This window comes from Drosophila yakuba, chromosome 3L (assembly GCF_016746365.2).
Source record: "Drosophila yakuba strain Tai18E2 chromosome 3L, Prin_Dyak_Tai18E2_2.1, whole genome shotgun sequence".
Taxonomy (NCBI): domain Eukaryota; kingdom Metazoa; phylum Arthropoda; class Insecta; order Diptera; family Drosophilidae; genus Drosophila; species Drosophila yakuba.
The window spans coordinates 8,185,438-8,210,327 of record NC_052529.2 but is presented as its reverse complement, the minus strand read 5'-3'; the positions used below and the strand labels follow the sequence as shown (position 1 = coordinate 8,210,327).

General features: G+C 42.9%; 4 protein-coding genes across 9 annotated transcripts; 3 read left to right on the top strand and 1 right to left on the bottom strand.

Moving 5' to 3' along the window:
- Positions 1-9,605: 9,605 nt before the first annotated feature.
- Positions 9,606-11,714, top strand: LOC6533341 (trypsin alpha-3). The gene has a single exon (XM_002094031.2). The coding sequence runs from the start codon at positions 10,778-10,780 to the stop codon at positions 11,687-11,689; it is 912 nt and encodes a 303-aa protein (XP_002094067.1). The 5' UTR covers positions 9,606-10,777; the 3' UTR covers positions 11,690-11,714.
- Positions 11,715-11,801: 87 nt separating this feature from the next.
- On the top strand, positions 11,802-13,026 carry LOC6533340 (trypsin-3). Its single transcript, XM_002094030.2, has one exon. It carries the CDS (start codon positions 12,119-12,121, stop codon positions 13,016-13,018), a length of 900 nt encoding a protein of 299 aa, XP_002094066.1. The 5' UTR covers positions 11,802-12,118; the 3' UTR covers positions 13,019-13,026.
- A 396-nt stretch (positions 13,027-13,422) lies between these two features.
- Positions 13,423-15,481, top strand: LOC6533339 (trypsin beta). The gene has a single exon (XM_002094029.3). It carries the CDS (start codon positions 13,452-13,454, stop codon positions 14,208-14,210), a length of 759 nt encoding a protein of 252 aa, XP_002094065.2. The 5' UTR covers positions 13,423-13,451; the 3' UTR covers positions 14,211-15,481.
- A 24-nt stretch (positions 15,482-15,505) lies between these two features.
- Positions 15,506-24,749, bottom strand: LOC6533337 (epsin-1). 6 transcript variants are annotated; one of them, XM_015194436.2, is made up of 10 exons: positions 24,300-24,749; positions 20,557-20,707; positions 19,927-20,015; positions 19,202-19,860; positions 18,457-19,135; positions 18,283-18,373; positions 17,950-18,221; positions 17,776-17,877; positions 16,972-17,532; positions 15,506-16,451 (listed from the first exon to the last, which is right to left on the bottom strand). In XM_015194436.2, coding segments are annotated over exons 2-10 (2,514 nt in total). In that variant the 5' UTR covers positions 20,558-20,707; positions 24,300-24,749; the 3' UTR covers positions 15,506-16,391. The 6 variants fall into 6 exon arrangements, with proteins under 6 accessions (XP_015049922.1, XP_015049919.1, XP_015049924.1 ...); XM_015194433.2 differs by having other exon boundaries at positions 16,972-17,412; positions 24,300-24,748; XM_015194438.3 differs by lacking the exon at positions 16,972-17,532 and adding an exon at positions 16,656-16,714 and having other exon boundaries at positions 24,300-24,748.
- Positions 24,750-24,890: the final 141 nt, after the last annotated feature.

The following is a 24,890-nucleotide window of genomic DNA, read 5'->3' as shown; positions in this document are numbered from 1 at the left end:
CTACTTATCAGTTGATAACTGGGCTCTCGGGGTGTTGGAAATACTAATAGGGAAATAGAAATAGAAATGCGAGTGCGTAGGTGGTGCGACTGTGGAGCGGTCAGGCGCATAAATCAGCTTGGACACTCAGCCACTCGAGTTCATTCGCTCATGCGTCAGCCAAACAAAAGACTTAGGCAACGAACTGCAGCCGCTGTTGCAACAGAATGCAAGCCTTTCGAGTGTGTGAGTGTGTCAACAGCTGGGACTGCCACTGCATATTCTAAGCCATGTGTGTGTCTAGCCCTACCCTATTCAATGCCCCCCACGTCCCCCCAGTTGCATTCCCATGTGAACTGCGCTAATTCGTGACTACTTTGTTGGGCGAATGCTGAGGACTCCAGAAAAACACATCGCCGGATGCACAGAGAGAATTCTCTCCACTTTGAATAAATTAGTAAAGAACATCAACTTTCCTTACACATAAAGTTTACGACGTATGTGAACTAAAAATTTATAGAATATCGGTTGTATTTATCTGCCCCAGCTTAACTTAATAAGTATCTTAGGTTTAAGTGTTCGATAGAATAAGTGTTCGCTTAAAATTTCTTATTGTTGAGTTTGAAGCCCTTCTTTCTCATCATAGAAATACTACTTTTTTCTCCCACTGCCTATAAAAATATGAAAGAACACTTAAAGCCCTATTCATATGCGCGTCACCCCAAATAAAACGGGGAGGGGAGAAACCCTCTGTAATAGATTTGAATGACCCACTCCCAAGGCTCGAGGTTCAAATCTGGAGCTACTGCCTCGAGGACTGGCGCTTGGTGCTTGTGAGTCAGAGATCGGCTTGCTATATGTCCCATTTCGATGGCAGTTCCCTGCCCACGCCGCAGGCGCAAACACTTTACTTTTGTTTTCGAAACGGTCGCAGTTGCAGTTGCAGTTGCAGTACCCAGTTAACTTGCAAGTTGCAGTCCCAAAATGAACTACCCAAATGAACGATGCAAGCACACAGCTCTCATTCTCCGTCGTCAATTGGATTCGGCTGTTTTCCGTTTCGATTCGACGGGGTTTTTCTTCTTCAGGGTTCGACAACGTTGCGGTTGTCGCTTTCGTAGTCACACAAAGATAGAAATCGCATGACACGATCTTGTAGCCCGAAACAGGCGCCAGTAACCCAGTTTTCAGGTTTCAGACCAACAGCAAAAGCAAAAGAAATAAACACAGCAACAGCAACAACGCCAGCAACGATGACTCCCTTTGGCCAAAGCCAAATGAAAATGAAAATGAAACGTTTTCGGCATAAATAAATAATGACAACAGAGCGCAGCCACCAAAAAGGCAACAACAAATGATCAGACAGTCCTGTATTTGCATTTGTTTGCATACCTCTGCCACAAGGGTATAAACCGTTTATTGACGGGCTTCGTATAGATTAGTCTTTTATAGTATGAAAGCGAATGATTTTCATCGGGCATAAAATATATGTGATTAATTGTTAGCTTTTATATTATGATGAATTTTATATCTATGTCTTATCTGGTTTTTATTTCATAATTAGACGTAACAGGTAGAAATATAATAGTTTCGATATTTTTTCAATGATATAAATTATTTAATCTACTCGCATGTAAGTATATCAGATGCACTGCGACTTTCTTTCAGTCTGTGAGGGTAAATTGGCTTCTGTTCACCAACCAAGCGATTTCTTGCTTTTTGTTATTGTTTGTTTGCTGCCTGTTATTTGTTTGTTTGCTTTTTTTTTAACTGCGGCATTTTGGTTTGTTTGTTTCAAGTTGTTTGGGCTCAGCCTAACAAGCTGGCGACATCGACGTCTGCCCATTGTCTTTGTGCCTCGCCGATTTCATGTGGCATTTTTCTAGATTCAACCAGCCATCCCAGCCATCCCAGCCAACCCAGCCCACCCCCTAAAAACAAGCGCTGACCTTTGACATCGTCCCCCGAATAAGACCAGACGCTCTCGATCTTATTGGGCAGCGAAAAAAAAATTAGGTTTTTAGTAAACTTTCTTTAATAGATATTTGGATATAGAAGAAGTTCTTTATATAAACTCCTGGGTTTTTTACGATAAAAAAATATAATAGCATCGAAAGTTAATACGTAATAGCTTTTCTAAATCAATATATTCTTCTTTTTGCTTTCTTACATTCGTTATACAATCTTCTTCTAGTGAAAGAAAAGCAGGTAAGTTGATACTCATAGTAAATTTAAGATGCATAGACTTTATTTATGTGTAGCAACTGAACGGCGATGTCGAAAACAGTACATTGAACTGCAGCTCAGAGGCAGACCCATAAATTGATTGATGCCGATGCATAAACGTCAAGTTTTCGCTCAACTTCAATTCTAAAGCAGTCGAAAGCAAATTTCACTTTCATTGGCAGTCCGTCACCCACAACATCGGCGATCCGCGCGTCTGGGAAAGCGATTCACCCTACGCATCGATGGATGGATGGATGAATCGTCTGGGATCCGCCGATCCGCGGATCCCCGGACTTCTTTTTATGTTGCAACGGTAGCCGAAAGACGGGGCGACAGACCAACGAGCATGCCAAAAATTGCATTTTCTACAACAAATCAAGGTGACTGGACATCAAGATAAAAACATAATAAACGATTTGACTAAGCCAAATGGTAATAGGCCCCGGCAACACAACATCGCCAACATCATCAGCAGGAGCAGCGATCGTGGCCACGAGCTCTGGAGCTGGAGCTAAAGCTGAAGCTGGAAGTTGGAGCTGGATTTTAGCCACTGGAGCGATCATCGAGCTGCTCCGCCGTTATTGTTATTGCCATGGCCAACAGCCTGGCATCGCATCGGATGGCTGGAGCTCCTGGCTCCAAATTTGGTGCGAAACTGCGTTGTCGCGGTCACTTTTTTCCCCCTTCGTGGATCGGGCACAGTGGGACGAAGGACTCGTGATTTGCCAGGATAGCACTTGCCTATTCAAAAATATTATAAGTGTGCTAAAGGCAAAATATATTCTATTATTAATTTAATTTAAGTAAAAATTTCTCCATTATTTTTTCCGATAAGAAAATATCAAGTTTGAAAATTGTATATATACGTAGAACATTCAAATAGAAAACCTCAACAGCTGACCTTCAATTAAACCCAAATGAAACCACTGTGCCATCGTTGTCGTGCCTGTCGTCGTCGTCATATTGAAATTGAAAATAAGAATCGTATTTGGTAATTGCAATGAAAGCGAAAGGAGTGAAAACTTTTCTGCTGTTGTAGGTATGTTATTTTGGCCACTAAGATAGATCACCAAGGATAGCGGCCAAGCAGCGGTCACTTTCTACCCATCGAGCGGTTCAATGACACGGCCCCAAACGCCCCCGCCTTCAGTCCATTGCCGTTTTTATTTAATTTTTTCATTTAGTAGTGTGTTCATGGGTTATAGGTGGAGGTATACATTTTTGTGAAGTGAACTCGAGCTGATGGCAACACTTATCGATGGCTTAGCCGAGTGCCTAAGCCGCTAAACGGCAATAACCACATCAAAATGCCAATGAAAACCTTTTGACATTTTTATCACGCACAGCACCGCCGATCGAAGATCGGAGCTTGAAGCCCCAACCAAATGCTAATTGACCTTGACATGCGGAAGATTTGAATGCGCCCCCCGTTCCCCATCCCCCAGTGCATCAGATGCACTTCAAGAGCAACTTGAGTGGCCGCTGCACTTGGCTTTGGATGTCTGGGTTTTGGGTCTGGGTCTTACTGCCACTGGATGTACGAACATGTATGAGAAGTAAAAGGTACGGGGTCCGAGGTCCGAGTTAAGTGGTAAGTGGTAAGTGTTGCGGTTGCAACATCATCAGCGCCAGCATCGAAATGTGAATGCATATGCAGAGTGTTAATTGCAATCGCCACTGCAGTGTGACCAAGGTGCCTGCAGTTCAACAAGTTAAGTGTAATTTATAAATAAATTAATCAAATTATGGGTGCTATTGGCTTCCAGCTATTAGCTAATCCAGTGTGTAAGCTGTTTAGGGAGTTGCGTGGAGTAGGTGAACCCAAACATATTCAATTACCTTGTAACACTGGGAAGTTTGAGCTATACATTATAACAATACACCATAACATTCTCATTTTCCTGGTGAATTCAAACTAAATTCAAGTTTTTTGAATAAATCTTCCTACAGTTCCTACAATCGGAACTGTATTCCTAAAAATATAATAGGGTGTGTATACCATTAATGACAAAAGTTTTTTGGATTTTTCGTAGGAATAACAGTTTGTATAAAAAAAACTATATACTTTCGAAACAGCTCAGCTTTTCGGCCACACTTGAACAACATTTAACGAATTGATGTGCAGTGGGCCGCACCTGATTAAATGTCTGGTGAGTAAACAACGAAAGTGCAACAAGTTGGGGGCCATAAAAATGACACCAGTTGGGGCGGCCTGCAGGGGGTGTGGCTGAAGGGGGAAGTGGGGGGACAAGGCCGGGCGACACTTCACCTTGGGTTGTTGAAGTTGTTGTTTCTGCTGTTGTTGGGAGCCAACGGTTATTATTTTACACGCTTTCAGCTACAACTACAACTTTATTTACTTTGCGCGCAGCGTCTTAATGCCTTGTGCTATAAAATGAAATTTTACGCACTAAGCGCGGCAATTAATACAAAACCGGCAGACAATTTCAGTTTTATTTTCATTTTTTAAGGGGCGGCCATTGCGGGGGGAAAGGTAGTAAAAGTGAAACAGAAACTGAACCAAGGTTGCCCCACAAACTGCCCACCTGCCACCGCTTTTCACTCTTCACCCCCCGAAATGCCACAATGTTTGCCAGTAAAATTGATAACTCTATTGCCCATTTTCTGATTTAGCTGCCGCTCGTCAATTGCTCACCTGATGATTGATTTTGCTGATTGCCAACGAGTTTGCATCTCACATCTCGCATTTGCATTTCGCATCTCTGCATATTTACCGCGGCCAATTATAATTAATTTCCCTGGCTCTCTCTCTCGTATGTGAACATCGCAGAATCCGATGCATTTTGTCAACATCAACTTCAGCGCGCCGTTGGAAAACCGAAAACGAAAGTCCGCCAACTGACTGAGTGACCGACTGTCACCGTTTCAGGTGTCCATTTATTACCTGTCATAATCAATCGGTATAGGGAAACGTGAAGGTGCTGAAAGTTGGCCATAAAGGTGAGGAAAGGTGGTTAAGTCGCTCAGTAAAACGTTCACAGTAACTTTAAATTGGCAATCTGGAAATTTCCTCGAGCTACAAGACTAAAGCCATTTTCGGCTTTTTCAATGTCAGGAAAATATATATTTTGAATAACAATAATACAGAATACTAACAAATTAGTTGTAGTTGATCTTGTGACAGTATCAGCTATGCATAACGTATTTAAATTCAAGGATTCCCCGAAGAGAACTTTCAATTTCTCTGGAAAGAGAGAGTAGAGCTCCATATGGAAGTGGAAATGGCGAAGACCTTGTCCGTCACTCGGATGAATGTGAATGTGAGTGTAGTGACCTGGCTCTGCCTTCAACCGCTGGCTCACTGACTGACTTGCAAGTGATCTGTGATCAGTGATCCGGAGGAGGGATTCCCGCGGAGGTTTTCCGAGCCTTAAACGGATTGCAATTGCAACTGGGAATGGTGGGGGCTTCGTGCCTAAAACATTTTGCATAATTTGTTTTGCTCACTTTGTATATGTATTCCAAGGCTTGTGATTTGATTGCGTTGTTGATTTTATTATGAAAGTTGCGAGACAGCAATAACAACAGCCCGATTAGCATTGCCACTTTTCTATGGGAACACAGGAAAAAATGGTAATCTATTTATGCAAATAATTAAATGCACACATTAGAAAACGCAATAGTTCAACTTAAATTATTTTTAAGAGCAATGAATATTTTTATACAAATTTGGTGGCCCGAACCCCCTTATTTAATATCTATACAAATTGCTAATTTTACTCAATATGAGCATATAAATCTTCCTTTTTCTGTGCAGACTGACTCACAGCGCCTACAATTTTATTTGTATTTTATATTCCTTTTTATGTGCGGCGTAGCATGTTGCCAGCAATTGAATAAAAACCCTTTTCATGTCAATGCAACATTTGTTGCTCTGCCAGTCGCAGTTCGATGTAGACTAGCCAAGCTGCAACAATCGGCGGCGCTTGGCTTTGTACTTGTCTCTTTGGATTTGGATTTGGTTTTGGCTGCTGCTGCAGTTGTTTCCTATTAACGATAAAAATCACATGACACGAACTGGTCGCTCGATCTGGCTCCATTTTCTGCACTTTTTCCCTGGGCCTTTGGTTGCTTTGTTTTGGTTTTTTTTTGCCCCGATGCCGCTTCAAGTTTTTTTGGGATTTGGCGCCGGCGCCACTAACCCAGTTTAAGCCCAGCCGTTCGGGCCCAGTTTAAATCCGACCTGGGCTGGCCAATTATGCCACATTATTGTCCAGTTGATTGCCGCTGTTATCGCCCTGGAATGACAGGATGCGGCGGCCAATTGGCAGGGCCATGGCCAATGCCTGGAGATTACGCAACGTCAACGTCAATTAAATCAGTTTTACTCCAAATATTTTAAGCCAATGTCAACTGAAACGTTGGGGGGAATGGGAAAATATATGGACATCGTCTGCCCATCGCACATCGTACACCTTTTGGCCGATCTCGATCTCTGGCAGTGGCCACGCCTGATTGAATTTATGGCCGATCGGCCACGGACCAACTGACCAACTGCAAATCGAAACTTAATGCCCGAAAACGCATCGATTCGATTAAAATGCTGCAAACTTAATTGGGGCCCAGTTTGTCGCACATTCTGGGTGGCCCTCGTACAGTGGTCAACAATAACTTTACATTTAAGTAACTTATTGCAGATAAAAATATATATGCAAGTTTATATATTTTACCATAATTTCCTGTTCTATACTTCATTCTTTGAGGTACACAACAATTAGGTTGACTCAGCACAATCAACAAGTTAGACTTCTTAAAGTATCTAAAAATTTCGAGCTAATGCTGATAGCATGATCCCGCAAAATCCATTAAAATCTTTTCCACGTTTATTCAATTCTAAGAAATATAACTAATTAAAAATCCACTTTACCTCTCCACTGTGCATCCGTATTCATATGTGGTCCGCCTGGACCTTCTTGCTCGGTCAAGTGCAAGTGGCAGTTTAAAGAATCGGGCGAGGAGGCTCCTCTGGAGCGATGAATCGGGTGTCCCGGTGTCCCAATGTTGGCGCCCCCATATGCGCATAATAATTTGGATGGAGTGCCGAAGAAAGTTGCCGGCTCCACGGCATCGTTTCATGTGGTCGATGTTGTTTTGCAGCCAGCGCTTGTTGCAGTGCTTGTTGGTAAGGCTGGTAAGTGAAATGAAAAGTGCATAAATCTGCCGATCTGGCAGCGGAGTGCAGCGTAAAAAGCGGGGCGATAAGAATCGAATCGAAGGAGCCTTTTTTCTCGTTCGTTTTCGGTTTAAACGCAACACAAAAGAACTTTCGCTTTCGTTGCGCTCTTTTTTTCGGTGCGGTAAAAGTGGCCAGTGGCCAACAGTGGTAGTGCATTATTTAACCAAATTTGGCCATTGAATGCAACCGGTCGGCGCATTCGGTGGTAGGTGCCCCAGTCAGCGATATAACAATTATGTGCGTTTAATGAGCAGCGGGAGCAGATCGAGGAGTTGCCGATCATGCCGCTGACGGATGAGATTGATTGCGTAAGTAGGCATAAGGAAAACGGTCTGCCCGGTTGCAACATTGTCACCCGCTCCCGTGGAGCGATCACTTTCACTGCTGCCCCCCACACCAGAATCGCTTAGAAGAGTCAGCGATTTTCGCTTGTTAGCTTTATGCGATGGAGCAGTCGTTCGTTGTGCATTCGTTCGATCGATGGTAAAAGTGATAGTCGTTTCCAATTGGTGATTATTATGGCTTAAGTATTTTACGACTTATATAACCACCACGCACACATGAGACGTCAAAGCAATTAAGCTACCCAAACACACACGGCCGGCGATACAAATGCAGGCACTTTTCTAATTAATTTCGAAGAGTAGCAGGGGGTTTCGGAAAAAAATCTCAATAAAATTTCATTTTCATTGACAGCCGCTTTTCAACTGCAGCTCCACCAATTCCAACATCGCGGTTCAGTGCCGCCCCAGTCGCATGATGAAGTGTGGAGACGGCAACAACAAGAGCCACCACTCGGTACACTTAATTGACAAGTGTGAAACTTTCGATTTCTATACACCCATTGACATACAAAACGAGGCAGACAAAGACACTCGGAAAAAATCTAGATCACTAATGAAAATTGAGAGCGGAGTCTGGACATGGCCCAAGTTTACCTTTTTAAAATAGATAGATAAACTGATTAGATCGTTAGTTTCTAAGCCAAGTTCTAGCCTAAGCTTATGAAGATACTTAATATTTTGTTGCACTTGTTAATAATTTGTTATTTTAAAAGCACTACTCCAAATAATCCCACTTATTTTCATTAGTTTATAGTAAAAACCCATAACTTTCTAGCTGTGCAATCTAATGATCTTGCCTGCTATGATTTGTTGTGCCTAAATGTCACAATTCTTCCAAGTGATGGGCGGATCCCGGCCAGGACAGGAGGGTCTGTGGAGGCTGAGCTAGGAGGTACTGGGTGCGTCTGGCCAGATCGAAATGGCATGGAGCGTGGAGCGTGGAGTCTGGGGCACTGCGAGCTTGCTATCACTATCGGCAGCTGATGGCTCCGGTGATAATTGCCGATATCTGGCGACTGGTCGGGTGCGACTCGCGTGCTGACTTGACAAAAAGGCTGCGCAATGCCATCAAATGATTAACTAACGGCTCGGATCGACATGAAACGTGCGAAATGGGTGAAATTTTTGTTGGCGTGTTCGAGTGCCGGCCGGTGCGATTTTACACTACAAAAATTATGTTTCAATTATGCCAGAAAATGAAAGTTGTCTGCAGAGAGCACTGTAATGGCTTAATTGCTGCCACCGAATTGCGGGTAATCCAGGAGATCATAACGAGATATCTTTATTTCTTTTACTACGAATTTGTCGGCTGGATGACCTCATGCAGTCACATCGCGTTTTGGAATTTCATTTTTCTTATAAATCACAATAACTTTTCTTCGATATCCTGAAATTATTACCCTAATAAACATAATAAGATACAACATAAGTAATATTTAGTTGGAAAAGTATGAGTATTTCCTCCAGTTTAAATTTAGATTCAAAAATACTCAAAAATTCATTAGAGCTTCAGCAGCTTGTTCAGTGCCGCCTTTTAAAATCTGGAGTTCTCAAAGTTGCAACCTTCCCAGAACGGGCTGTCTGTTCTGTCAGTTTGGTATTTCAACATATTTTTTGGCAAAGCCATAATTAAAAATCAATTTGGCCAAAAAGTTCCTATTATGCAAGCGCAAGAGCAAGAGCCGCCGCGACAGGCTCGTAATAACCAGGTTCGTTGCCTGAGTCTTTTGTTTTGCCGTTTTGTCAAAGGTGCAGGCAGAAAGGCAGGCAGGCAGTTCCCCCATCTGCCGCCAGACATCAACGTGAGCCGCACATATCGAGCATAATATCGCGATGTGGAACGGCATGGTCTATTGGAACCCGGGTTCATGCTATGTCAAGCATGATTTCGCTGTTTGGGGGCCGTGCCTCAGAGACCCATTAATGAGCACACAAACTGGCATTTGACAGATTTTTTAATTAAACCATACAAATTGCGATTCTTCACGCTTTTCGCCACACGAAACAGTGCGGATATTATTGCTGGCCCACATGGCCCGTAGGCCACATTGAAGCTCCTCCCGCTCCTTTTCTGCGCGAACATAAAAAAAAATGGCATTCCAGTTAGCGATAAGCGAGTAATCTCGGCAAGAAAACGAATGAAATGCCAACGTTATCGGCTATCTGGCAGCTGGCAGCTCCCGCGTAAATGCAATTTAAGGAGCGGGGCAAAAAGAAATTTGCATAGGCGCCGAGCTAATGAATTTCTGCTGCCTGCTTACATAATTATCGGCGGCACCATTATGGCCTAAACCTGGACCTCGTGCTCCAAGTCCAAGTGCTCCTTTCACTTTTGTGCGAATGCGCCTGCCTAATTATTCCTGCCCGGCCGTGTCCACATCCATTGTTACCCCTGTGATTTCGCACATAATTAAACTGCACAAAACGTACTTAAATTAATAGTTTTATTGTTTTGTCTTCTCCTGAGTTGGAGTCTGAGTCGAAGCGGAGTCATGCGGAAGCGGCGCCCTACCAAAAATGGGCAGCGGAAACCTGCCACAAAAAATCCAGAAGTGAAAAGGGGTTATTACCACCAGCAGCAATAAATAAAGAAGAAGTCAGAGACCACCTTCATTTCACTTTCTTGACAAATCGCACAAGCGAATAAAAAGATTATTTAATCTGCTTCCTAAACATAAAAATTGTAAATTTCAATAGAGTGTAAAACTTCTTCAGAGTGGTGTATAAATTGCATATTTTACGATTTTAAATATACAAAGAACCCAAGAAAGAAACCTGAAATACATTTTTAATTTGGCATTCATTCGGATGACTTCATTTAAAGATTCTCTACTACACCAAACCGCGTTCAAACGACAAGGATTACAAATTGCAAATTTAACATTTGACCTATTTTATAAATTTAAACAAAAATGGCAAAACGAAAAACTGGTTTTTAGATCCACATCGGTTATCAAGAGGTCGAAAGGTGACTTGAAAGAATAAGTTCCTTTCAGTCAATTCGCGTTCTTCGACTCGAGCGGTTACCAAAATGTATCAGAGGTCACTAGAGCTAGCCATTTGTGCGGCACTACTACTGCTCGGATCAGGAAGTGAAGGACGTGAAAGGGATCCTTCGTGGTCAGGATACTACAAGGACAATGGAACTCATTACTTGCTGTACGAAAAGACTCAGGATATCGCTTCAACACCAAACTTTGGAAATATATCCTCGAATCCTTTTATCAACGCCTTGGAAGCCCAGGAGAGTTTTCCAACGAGAATCGTCAATGGCAAAAGGATTGCGTGCACAGAAGCTCCCTTTCAGGGATCCCTGCACTACGAAGGATATTTTGTTTGCGGCTGTGTGATCATCAATAGAATTTGGGTCCTCACTGCCCACCACTGCTTCTTTGGACCACCAGGAAAGTACACCGTGCGAGTGGGATCGGATGAACAGCGACGCGGTGGTCAGCTGCGCCATGTGAGTAAGATCGTGGCATTGGGGTCATATGATGAGTACACCATGCGACACGACCTGGCCATGATGAAACTGAGATCGCCGGTCTACTTTGGCAAATGTGTTAGGCCTGTGAAACTGCCCTCCACCAAAATTACGACATTTCCCAAAAAGTTCGTAGTTAGCGGATGGGGTCTTACCTCGGCGAGTGCCCAAAATGTCCAACGCTATCTGCGTCGCGTGCAACTCGACTATGTGAAACGGTCAAAGTGCAAGAATATGTACAAAAAAGCCGGACTCCAAATATACAAGGATATGATCTGCGCCAGTCGAACAAGCAAGGATAGCTGTTCCGGAGATTCTGGTGGTCCGTTGACCAGCAGCGGTGTCCTTTTTGGCATCGTGTCCTGGGGCATTGGCTGCGCCAACAAAAACTATCCCGGTGTTTATGTCAACTGCAAGCGATACGTGCCTTGGATTAAAAAGGTCATACACAATTATTAATATAAATTAAACTGTATTATACTTATTGGACACAACCTTATCTTGAGCGCAGAAAAGTATTTTAGTAATAAAAGTAAAATTAAATTAAGTTTCCAAAACTTTTCATGGCTGTCTAATATCAATCTTCGGCATACTATAAAGCAATTACCTAAATTAAAATGTTTGATTTAAAATAAATTAATCACGCTTATGACAACAATTTGACAGCATTTCAAATTCGAGCTAAGCGCTGCGGGTTAATTTTTTGCCCAGAACCCGCTAATTAGCTTAGCCTACTTCAACGAAGCTAAAGATAAATGGTCAGCAAATATAAAATATAAAAAGATAAAAGATCCGAGAACTAAGAGGTCAAAAGGTGAGCCATTGTTCTAAGATGGTTCAGTCGAGAGGCGATCGTTGCTCCGATCGGTTATAGAAACGTGTTTTAGGATGATTGCGAGTTTATCGGGAATAGTTCTTATTGCGAGTCTGTGGATCCTGCTGGCAGGTGGTCAACCAAACAATTGGAGTGGCTACTACGTCGACAATGGCACCCACTATCTGCTTTACAAGGATCCACGAATTGAGCCGCAGACCATTTTGCCTGGAAATATATCCACTAACCCCGCCATAAATGCATTGGATGCACAGGACTATCTGCCCACTCGAATTGTGAACGGCAAGAAGATCAAGTGCACCAGAGCCCCATACCAGTGTGCTCTTCACTACAATAATTACTTCATTTGCGGTTGTGTTATCCTCAATCGGCGATGGATTCTAACTGCCCAGCATTGCAAAATTGGCAATCCTGGTAGTTATACCGTGCGAGCGGGATCAACGCAGCAGAGGAGAGGTGGTCAGCTGGTACAGGTTCAGAAAACTGTGTGCCATCCGAACTACAGTGAATACACCATGAAGAATGACTTGTGCATGATGAAGCTGAAGACTCCATTGAAACTCGGTCGGTGTGTCCAGAAGGTGAAGCTGCCCTCCACAAAAACCAAGCGATTTCCCAAATGTTACCTGGCCAGCGGATGGGGTCTCACCTCAGCCAACGCCCAGAATGCCCAGCGATATCTGCGGGGTGTCATCGTCTGCAGGGTGAATCGAGCCAAGTGCCAGCAGGATTATCGGGGCACTGGTATCAAGATCTACAAGCAAATGATCTGCGCCAAGCGAAAGAACCGAGACACTTGCTCCGGAGACTCCGGAGGTCCACTTGTTCATAAGGGCGTGCTCTACGGAGTAACATCATTCGGAATTGGTTGTGCCAATGCCAAGTATCCGGGAGTGTATGTCAATGTGCTGCAATATACTCGCTGGATTAAGAAGGTCGCAAAAAAATATTAAATTCTAATTTATGCAGAAACAGTCAAACAAAAAGTCCATCAGTTTCTTTAAAGATTTAGATTATAATACCAGTTATTTCAAATTGATCTGTTGCTTTTGTAAGATAACTTGAATAGTAACTTCAATATTTTAAGAATAAATTATAATAAAGGAATACATTAAACAAACGAAAATTTTTGTTACTAGTAATATTAATAGATTTCTGTTCAAACATAAATCCATGCTTAAGACTGGGTTATCATGCCCCCAAGTGAAAGAATTCGGCCAATTAATATTCATGCCAAAAACAGTAGGTCACATGCCAAACCTGGAGGTCATTAGCATTCTTGATTCCCAGCTAGCAAAGTAGAGTTCGCACCAAGGGGTCAAGAAGTCGACTTTCAGTTATCGGCCATTATTGGTGCTTTACGGACCATTTGTTTTTGTACGGCTGATGAAAATGTTGGCGTTGATTTTACTGCTCATTTGTGGCCATAAAACCTGGGCTTCAACGCCCCAGGAACGGATCGTGGGTGGAGTGGAGCTGCCCATTCATCTAACACCATGGCTGGCCTCGATCATGGTGCATGGCAACTATAGCTGCAGTTCGGCATTGATTACGTCTCAGTGGCTGGTCACGGCTGGACATTGTGTCCACTATCCAGGCAGCTACTCCGTTCGTGCAGGATCCACTTTCACTGATGAGGGTGGTCAGGAAAGAGACGTAGAGAGTGTTATCCTCCATCCAGATTTTAATCTACGGACTCTGGAGAACGACATCGCCCTGTTGAAGATAGGTAAATCCTTCACTTTGGGAGAAAATATTCAGGTGGTGAAGCTGCCTCTGCCGGGTCTTAATATACTTCCAAGAACCCTCTTGGTTGCCGGTTGGGGCACTCCAAATGCCAATGACAGTGAATCGGAGCCCAGACTACGTGGCACCATGGTGGAAGTTATTGATCAGAGACGTTGCCAGCGACTGTATTCGCATCTGCACCGTCCCATTACGGATGATATGGTGTGTGCAGCGGCAGCTGGACGAGATCACTGCTACGGGGACTCTGGGGCTCCATTGGTTCACCGCGGCAGTAGCTATGGGATCGTTTCCTTTGCTCATGGCTGTGCTGACCCACATTTTCCAGGGGTGTACACTAGACTAGCCAACTATGTAACCTGGATCTTCAACGTCCTGGAAAGTGATAGCAAAAATTAAAGAATATTATATACAAGGTTGTTGGGCTTTTATTTATTTTTTTCTCATTGTACAACTCGTTGCTCGGAAAGCAGTTCTTCCTGCATCTGCTGGATGCTCATCGCTCCTGGAATACCCGATGCATTATACAATCCGCCAGCGTTTTCCCAGCCATCTGAGAGAAGCCGCTCTTTCTCGTGCCCAACCAAGGCGATAAACTTGCAACCGCCGCTCGACGGCAAATTTGTGTAAATTATGTATTTGTGCATTTTGATTTCATTTAAACGAAGTTTCCTGATGGCCCCTGGCGCATGTCAAATATCAAAACCGAAACCAGCCTGCCAGCTAGCTGGCCACTTGCGCAACAGCCACAGCATCCAGCAATCCATATTAATATCCAGCCCCATCCCGATTCCATATCCATATCTCCATCCCCATCCCCAGCTCCATCCTCATCCTCATCCCCATTCCAATCCCAATCCCAGCTGGCCAAAATATCACTGCCATATGCGGTGGGCGTGCTCCGTTAATGCTGCACTCTGGCGGCCCCCGGAATTAACATAATCGTGCTGCCGTTGCTGCTGGGATCGGGATCGGGTTTGCTGGTGATTCGGATGCGGATTGGTATTGGGATTGTCTGTGCCTGTGCCGTGGCCCGGTGTATCCGACATGAGTGTGATGCCCCAACAAAGTGTTGAATGCCGGCGCTGGCTGTCAAGTGGAGGCCCCCGGGCATTGGCACACTCAGTCGCCACCCGCTTAGTTGTGCAATGGGAGCATCAAAAGTGGTCTGACTTTTACATGGATTTTCTTCGCTTCTTTTTTTTTTAGTTAAAATAAAATTTTAATAATATGAAAATATGCTTAAAATTTGCAGTTTTGCAAGTGTATATGTGATTTTTGGGGGTGTGTGTGTGTGTCTTCATATATATAAAAGGTTATCAGCGTTGTGGGGGTGTATACGCTTGCTAGTCAGGCATGTAAATCTCTTAAGCATAATTTCACACCGAATCGGCTTTCTTTTATATATATATATATGTATATTTTGTTTATCATTAAGTTACGCTTATACAATTCGTTACGTATTCTAGCCTAAATGTATACCATCGTTTTGTTTTTGTTTTTGCTTTGTTTTAGTTTTCGATTTGCTCTTGTAATCTTGTTCTTTGTATATGTGTTCAAAGGTTTTTGTAAATTTTAAACTAATTGCTATAAAAATGTTCAACAGCAAACTCGCGTATGCATTGGTGACTTGAAGGTGGACCAAAAGCGAATGCACAAACAAATCAACTGTCAACTCGAAAAAATCGTAAAAATGTGTTTAAAAATCGATAGCCAAAAGCCATTAATAATTGTATTTGGTTTCTGCAGCATGCGCGCACAATAAATTTTACAAAAATGAACGTAAAAAATTTACAATTACAAGCACATATAATTTGTTGAACATGGCTCTGCACATGTTCTCTTTACCAATGCATTCTTTAAAGCTATATAACAATTTTTTTAAATTTCATTTTGCATCATTAGTTCTGGACTCGATTGTATCTCCTCTTACCAACTGCCTACTCGGTTCTTCCCCCAATAAGGATAGAAATTAATTAACAGTAAGTGATCAACTAAGGAAGTACTTGAAGACTGACAGTGAAGGATTCCCCAACAACCACTCAACTAAAGGGGGGCACATATACCCATGAGCTTTAAAAATGATTAAAATTAGAGTGTGAATCGTAGGGAGAGTAATTTCATAGTCAGCTGAATGGCTTCGGGGATGCCTTGCGATTTCTTATGGTTTGGTTTACAGATTTAGTTATTGCAAATGTTTTAAGACTCAAGTTCAGTTTAATCGTAAGCTTCCTGCGCAAAACTTCTCTACTCATCTTGGCTGGGTGTCGTTGCTGGTTCTATTTAAACTCCTCAATTTCTATTTCGCTGGATCTTGGCTTTCTCTCTCACATACATCACATATTTTACACTTTAATAATACTTCCTTACACATAATTTATTAATTAATTCATATTTCCCTCTCTGCAGTTATGTAGAGCTAAAGTTGGTTGCTTCTGCTGCTATTGTTGCTAACGCTATTGGACAGCTTCTTATACACCAGTCAGGTCTTTATTAGTTGACTTTTTCCTTAATTGATGATTCCGCTGCTGCCACTGCTCCTGCTCCTGCTTACATTGTTGTTGATTGATCGGCGCCAATTTACGACAAAAACGGATTTGTAGTTGCTTCCGGCTTGATCCACGGCATGTTGTTATTTTGCTGCAAAATTCAATGTCTCATTAGTTTGATTCCAATAGTTCAGTACGCGTAAGCTAAGTTACTAAAAGTAAGCAAACGACATGCATGAGTTTTAAGTTATTTGAGCCAACTACAGGGTTTACATTATTGGTTTAATAGTTTTAGTTGTTAGAGGTAATTCTACAAGTTAAATAGCAGAACATGCACATTCGAAAAACATTTTACCCATTTGCATTTATTGCTTAGTGTATGTTTTATTTAAGCGTCCAAGCCTCCATTGATGGCTACAATTAGAAAATATTATGGATCAACTGGGTTTTAGCAGAGCTTCTGGTTAGGATGAGTATGTGTTCTTCGGGAAGCAGCATGGAAAACCCTTTGCTGCACTCCCCCATCAGCAGCTCATTGTACTCAAACAAACAAACAAAAACTAAATCAACGAAATAAATAATAATGCAAGCTAAACAATAAACAACAATTTCTGGCAAAGGTTGTAGTGTGGAAAGGGCAGCAGCGACAGCTTTAGCGACAGCAAACTCACTTCCAGCTTGCAGTTGGCCGACGAGGTTGGGGGGCCAAAACTCAGGACAGGATCGGCCACAAAACCCAGGGGAGCAACGCTAATTCCAGGGGTTTCGGCCAGTGATTCGGATAGGGCACTGCTATAGCTGGCAGCATAGCTTGAATAAAGTCTGGGAGTACCATAGTTGCTGTTGATATTGTTATTATCCTTGCTGTTGTACACATAGCTATCATCAGCAGGTGCTGTTGGACTATTATAGTATGGACGTTCGCTGAATATATCCATGTTGCGAATGCCATCGACACCCGGACTCGGACTTGCGTAGCAGCTGTGTATGGTGCTGTTGCTGGTGGAGCTGTTCATATTGCTCGGAATATTGCTATTACCAAGGATATTGGTGGTGGTGCTGCTGCTGTTGCTTTGATACGCATAATTGTAGACCTGCGAATTGGCCTGTGGCTGGGGGATGTTGGCGGAGGGAATGATGGGATTACTAAACGCATTCAACAGCTGAAATTCACCCACGGACGAGGGCCCCAAATTGAGGCTAGTGGGACGTACGGGAGGCGGAAGTCTTGGCTGGGATATCGGGTTTTACATGCAACAGTTGCTCAAAACGAAATGACAGAAGGACAAACGATAGTATAAGGAAACAAAATGCAGACGTGAAATGATAAGATAGTTTCAAAGACAGAAACAGAAATATCGATAAGTCATCAGAGAGCAAAACCTCAATTAAAATAATTAAAATATAAGTAAAAAGAACGCAGAGTTTCCCTAACACCGCAGACGCACAAAATCCTCCAAATTCTGGCAACTCACCTGTGAAGTCGCACTAACGCCACCCATTACAGGTGCCCAGGGATCTTGGTTCATGCTGACTGAAAACGGGGCCTGTTGTTTCAGCTGATTGATGGACGGCACCTGGAAGTAATCGAAAAAGGAAATTATAAGCAAATCTATATCTATTTAAATCGAATCCAAAATTCAACTCACGGCTGGCTGCTGTTGCTGGAATAGATTCGTTTTGGGTGGCACTACGTTGTCGCTGAAGGGATTGTACGTCGGCTGATTACCCGTTTGCGTTTGTGGCGCAATCGGTTTGATCAGATTATCCAGGTTAACAAGCGCAGAGTTCTCCCCGAGGAAAGAATGGGCATCCTTTATAGGTTTCTTTGCCGTGGCGCCCGTCGACGGATGCATACTGCTGTTTATAGCTCCATTTCCGTAGTTCGCAGATAGCGGATCCATGTCGTCAAGCAGAGAAGCTGGAAATGGTTTTACGGTGATAAGCTCGAAAGTTCTGTTGTTTTCATACAATTGCCTTACCATTGTTGTTGTTGGAGGCGTTGGAATTGCTGTGCTCACTCTTGTTCCGGTTGGTAATCAAGTCGAACTCATCAAACTCGGGTGACTGTTTCTGAAATTGACAAGAGTATTTTTAACATTACATAACAAAAATTTAAATTTTATTATCAAATTAAAGATTAAAACACCGCGTACCTTTATGGCACCAGTTCCCAGGGCTTTCCAGGGATCATCCAGTGCCCCCACACCCGCCTGAGGTGCTGCTCCTGCTGCCCAGGGATCTGCCAAGGCAGCTGCTGCTGCTGCTCCTCCTGCCGCTGATGCTGCTGGCTCTGCTAGCCAGGGATCCGAAGATGAGCTACCATTATTTGCCGCATGGTTTACGGGCGCAGCTCCTAAAGCTCCGGCAGCAGTTGATTTTACCAGCCAGCCTTCAGCAGGAGCACCGGCCGGGGTGGCTCCACGTCCATTTTGGTTGGCATTGCCATTGGTCTGCAGCCAACCCTCGTTGGAGGAGCCCGAGGCCACCGATGGCGACTGAGTGCGTGCTCCCCAGGCATCGTTTCCAGCTGCTGCACCCAATGGCGCCGAACTCATCGGCACTCCGGCACCCATGATGGTTCGCGGGGCAGCGGAGGGATTCCAGGGATCCACTTGTGGCGAGGATGTACCCGACCAGGGATCGGACAACTGGCTGGGAGCTCGGGGACCAGGTGTGGCCCAGGGATCAACTACAGCCGCAGGGGCGCCGCCTGCAGCGCCTAGCGGCGGACTCGAGATACTCGTAGCGCCCAGAGAAATATCCAGCAGATCCAGTAAGTGGCTCTGTGGTTCCTCCTTCTTGGGCGCAGGAATAGGACGTCCGTTTGGATCCCTAATAGATTACGTAATTTTATTAGTATAAGAATCGGAAGTATTGTATTTCACAATTTCCACTCACTTGAAATCCTGCTCACTTTGGCTGAGCGCAAGTTGCAGGCGCACATCATCACTGCGCCGCTTGGCCTCCTCCTGCTCCGCTTCCTCTCGGGACATGGCCATGGCCAGCTGGAGCTGCAGCTCCTCCTCGCCCGCCGTCTGGGGACGAACCATTTCCAGCTCGGAAACCGATTTGGGTGGCTCCTCCTGCCACCCTGGCGGCAGGTCTCGTTGTGATGGTCCATCGATATAACCATCGCTGCCGAATCCACTCGGATTCTGAGCGAATCTCTCCTTGGCCTTCAGCGCCTTCGCACGCTCGTTCTTTAGTCGCTCGTCATCCTTGAGGAGGGTGACCAGCTGCTTGGCCTTCTCACGAACATGGGTTCCCTGATCCTTGCCCTCCTCGAAGTAGACAAACTCCCGCAGGGTTTGAATGGCAAAGATGTTCTCCTTGCACTGCTGGGCCACCTTTTCCGAGCCGGTCTTGATCAGATACTCCAGCAAAATGAGTGCCTTGTACACATGGCGCCAGTTCTTGCCGTGGTCATTCAGACGCTTCCAGATCATCTGCATGATTTCCGAAAAGGCAACCACATTGTGGGTGAGGTCCGCTATCTCGCCCATGATGGCGGCCGAAGGACCCCACGGGTCATTCGAGGTGGCCTCGCGCACTTTGACCTGGATGGATGTTAAATGTATGTTTTAAATAGTTGAATTGGTTTGTGGATCATGGAGACCACTCACCTGGGCATCGGAGTAGTTGTGCGCAAGGTTCTTGATGTTTCTGCGCAGACCAGCGACATTGACCTGCATATCGTCCTTTTGCTTTCTCACTGTGTGACAAGAAGGATGGAAAGGGGTGTTAACATGGCTATATGTTCTTGATCCAACCGTTTGGTGGAGTACAGGGTTTATCGGTTGGATTGTGGAAGGGGTTATTTGATCTTAGGTTTAGTTTTGCTATCGCAGAGTTCCGCTTTGATGTTGATGCGAATCGGTGTGTGGTAAATTTGGGATTTTGCGTTGATTTTTTTTTATTTTGACAGTTTCTGCAAAGGTTTTGAAATGTTTCCGAATCTAAAGTGTTATGTGTGTTTCGGACTACAAAATCTGAACAAAAACAAACAGAAACGGTGAAGACGAATCGGTTCCAGTGGGAGTGGAACGTATGTGGAAGGTGTTACGTGATCTGTTTGGTGAGTTTTGCTGCTCTGTGTTGCTGCTCGGTGTGGTGAGAGTTGAAACTCAAGTTTCAAATCGAATCGGATTGAATATGTTCAATATGTCCCATTTATAATTGGCGTTTTTTATATACTTTTTTTGTTGTGGAAAAGAAATTGAAGTTATATAAGATGTATTAACATTGAGACTTACTTTTCGTTTGTTTTTGCGTTTGACTTGGCTTTTTATTTTCTATACAGAAACTTTGGACTTTTGCTTGAATAAGCTATAGATTCTTTTGCTCTTTTTGTATTTAAATTCGTTTTGGTTTATGTTTATTGCTGTTTAAGTGCTCCAAAGCAAGCTATATATGAGATACAAGATAAATACAATCAAAATACATAGTAAAAGAGTACACATACGGATATACATATTTATATATAGTCAAATGTCGATTTGTGCAAAACACACAAATTAATTGATTAAATATTCGCCAAACTCAAGTGCACCAAACAAAAAGAGTGAAAGCATATGTTAAAACAAAAAATTGAGATACGAAACCCTGAGATTTTAAAGCGCTGCTTTAAAAACCGCACCAGACTTTACAATACTAGATACACCCAGTCCGAAGGCCTCTAGAAGAAATAATTCAATTTGCGGGCAAACAAAAAGCAAACGGAAAGGAAAAGCATGGCAAAAAAAAATTAAAACAACTCATGGCAAAGAGTATTCCCTTTGACATTTCCTAGTCGACTAGGAAATACACTGCACAGAAATAAGTTAATATACATATCATTTTATACAATCTTAATTTGTTGCCACCGAAAGGGGTTAACTTCATTTTAACCATTGACAATATACACAGTTTGGATATGTACAAAATTTATTGCATTTAGCATTTTGCTAAATGTTATGAGAAACTGATTAAAGAATCTTATCTTTTAATCAATTTAAATGAATATCCGAAACCTATCTCATTTAACTCATAAACCCCTTTTCATTTAGAGCCCCTGCTTGAACTTAACCCATGGCAGACTGAAACGTGAAGCCGCAAAAGTGCAAATAGCCACGGCTCAGGAATCAAAAAGTGGACAGACAAATGTCTACGGCTATGTCTGGATATGCAAATGTGCAGACCAAACTGCATTATGCATTGCAGGGCAACCCACAACCACAGCGAGAATTTATAGCAAATGAATTGATTTTCAACCGCCTTCCTTGCGCTGTTCCATCTATTTTTAAAAGCGAAAACTGCACACCGGCTAATCAAATTGTTATCGATTCAGTTGCAAAAGTAGCGAAAGCTATTCGAGAGGAATTTAGAGTAATGTGGTACTCGACCGTAAAGAAAAACAAATGTACACAAATAAGCCGCAGTTGCGAATTGAAGCTGATTAAGTATAAGATAACCACGTATATGTACAAATTATATTTTACGACTTTGTTTGGGGAAAAGTAGATAAACGCAAATCGCCAGTCACTTTACACACTTTATAATGTTGTTAAATTTATTAAAAATAATATAAACAGCTATAAACAGAAAAGCCAAACATACACTTGATAAGCGAATACCACGTTTTATTAGGTTATCGATAAGACCAAAACAAAGAAAAACATACCACTTTCTTGATTCGAGTTATCATAATTTGATTAGATATAAATTTAGAAATATTTAATAATGCTTTTATTACTTATAAATGAAGAAATTAGCTTATATAACACAATGAGCCTGGACAATGATATTTCAATAAAGCTCTTCCAGCAGTTAAGTTAGCAATTAACCTCAGCTAACCCAGAGAAAATCTCAAAAACACTGCTGCAAATTAAGTGGCGACTATTAACCAGTTTTACAGCTGGAGAATCATTTAGTTTCTGATATAAGCACCGTTCTTTATGCGGTCCGACGAGTCTATATTTATTTCTGTTTATTTTTCGTGTAAACAACGCACTTGACACATATCGAGAAGAGCCGGCAATCCTCCATCGCGGCAGGTGCCTCAAAAATGTATCTTACAGATAAAACCCGTTTCGCAGGCATTCGAGCTATGCGAGAAATCAAGTGAATATATGGGGGGCAATACTCGTAAGTGGTCACTGAAATTCATTGACCGATCGTAGTAGCGATCCACTGTGAAAAAGGGCCGTTTGTGTGCCTCGTTTGTTTGTTTTCATTTCGCCCGAAGAAGGCAAAATAATTTAATTAAATGTCGCGCAGTAAGAAGGGCAAAAAAAAACACTACGCAAATGAAGTGCAAGAGTCAAGACAAAGTGGGTGGTGCGGTGTGCGGATGGTGGTCTGTTTTTTTGTAGTGACGGTGGCCTGAACTTGAGCAAATTGAATGCCAGACAGCAGACAGAGCAACGACGAAGCTTTCTTTGTGTTTCGGTGCACTTGACTTTCGGCTGAACGTCGCCGTTTTATTGCCAAAATAATACAGCTACGCTTGTGTGGGTATCAAAACAAACAGAATGGCGAACGAGTTGCGAATCACTTTGTTCCAAAGGCTGCGAGCCTTGACGGCAGCGGTTCAATGAACGTATGTAGCCAGAGGCAGCAAAAGCTTCCCAAGCGCCCCAAATGCTCCAAACACCGAACTTAACTCAAAATGGGGAGCTACTGCGTGTGAGGTGTTCGTCGATTGATATGCGCGGTGTTACTGATCACTCTGCGATCGCTCGTTATATCCAAAAGCAATTAAATGCGAGCAAAATATTCCACATTCACGAGGCTATTTGACGTGCATTATTGTCAGACGTTTAGCATGTTTCCGCTAAGGTGAAAAATATTGATGAAAGCCTGTCGGTAACCCCTCAAAAGATCGTTCTCTCTTAGTGTTCCTATATACTATTTTATCTCATTAAACAGCAGGGAAGCTTTTTTATTTAAACACTACAGGTTGAACTCAATTCTCTGACAATCTTGGTATTAACAAAAATAAACAATTGATTACAGGTTTGAATTAATATACTTGATATATGCTATACGAAATATTTTAACCGATTTGTGAGCTCTTTTTAATTAAATATTTGGGTTACTGTCGAATTTCTATTACTATTTTACTGTATGACTCTCAAGTATCTATTTGCAAAGTAATAGATACATATGTATGTACAACAAGAGAATATAATAACAACAAAAAGTCGCTTGTAAACATCTGCTTATCTGGTATTCATGGAATTTTCACAGTCTGAAGATATCTGCGTTACTTTCGCAAATGAAATGTTTGCTTTTGGTTTACGGTTATCTGAGCTCTTGAGATTTTTTTTTTTTGTTTGTTAGCACCTCAAACAGGTGGAAAGGGCTAGTTACTGGCGACGAAGGTCACTGTTCGCCCGCTGATGCTGCCCACTGTGCGACACGATCGCCGGGCCCCTCCTCAATCCCCCTCAGCCCCCCAGTCGCTGACACTGTTGCATTTCCCAATGCTGCTGCAGCGGCTGTAAATGCGGGCGTACATTAGGTATCATTTGTATATAATATATATGCATTAATGGCTACATGGGTGCTTTTTGCGACTGTGTGCGTGTGATAACGAGCCAGAAATGCGATTAGATTTCATTTGTGACACTCAAACTACTCGCACACACACACACACACGCACACGGACGCACTGATTGGGGGGCACACGAATGTGCGAAACTTCATTCATTACTCATACGCCCCCCTCGCATAAATAAACCTGTTTCCACCCACGCCCCTGGCAACCCCGAATCCACTATGACTAATCACTCGACCGGCTAACGGCAGTTATCAAATTATAAAAAAAAGGAAAAAAAAAACACAAAAACCAAAGAAGCGCTATCAATAAGCAGAGTAAAATATGGTTAGCGGGGAATTACATTTAGACAAGGGGGATCTATAATTACGAAAATTATTATTTAAGAAAAAGAAGCCCCAAAGAGAAAGAGAGCGAGCAATATGTTTGTGGCCCCCTCCCACTTACTCTTTCGCTCACCTGCAATGTTTCTGTGTTATTGTTGTTTTTGTTGCTTCACTGCAGTTCGCCTTTGGATGTTCGTTTGTGCCTGTGTGTGTGTTTGCCGTATGTGTGCGTTTGGGGGCTCCGCTAGGCTGTGTATGTGTGTGTGTGTCTGTGTATGCGACTCCTCCTCCCCAACTAGTTTTCTTTTCTATATTTTAAGACTTTCTTTTCTTTCTTTTTTCGGACTCGAATAGACACGGTCACAAGATGACGATGACGACAATGCGACGTCAACAAAGGTGAAAAACAGTGGAGCGGCGCGCACGATATGGATATCCAAAAATCCTGGCACTTTATCGGGTATTTGGGGCTCTCGACGGCTATTGCGATGATATTGCAACTTATTTACCCTTTGCACTCTGCACACAAAACACGAATTATTATTTCTATCTCTGCTTTTCGCTTTGCACTAGTGATGGGACCAGACTTGATGGGCACTCGATATTGCGATGTCGATATTACTCATCAACCTATTGGTTCTTATCAGTTTCGAATATTAGTATTTTAAAAATACTAGTTAATAAATGAAAAAAAATATTTTGGTTATTAAGTAATATTCATTTG

Coding starts and splice junctions, on each gene's coding strand:
- LOC6533341 (XM_002094031.2), top strand. CDS start 10,778: ATGTATCAGAGGTCACTAGAGCTAGCCATTTGTGCGGCACTACTACTG.
- LOC6533340 (XM_002094030.2), top strand. CDS start 12,119: ATGATTGCGAGTTTATCGGGAATAGTTCTTATTGCGAGTCTGTGGATC.
- LOC6533339 (XM_002094029.3), top strand. CDS start 13,452: ATGAAAATGTTGGCGTTGATTTTACTGCTCATTTGTGGCCATAAAACC.
- LOC6533337 (XM_015194436.2), bottom strand. Junction 17,533..17,775: donor GCGTTAGTGCGACTTCACAG/GTGAGTTGCCAG, acceptor CCGATATCCCAG/CCAAGACTTCCGCCTCCCGT. Junction 16,452..16,971: donor CGGCCAACTGCAAGCTGGAA/GTGAGTTTGCTG, acceptor TGAATTTTGCAG/CAAAATAACAACATGCCGTG.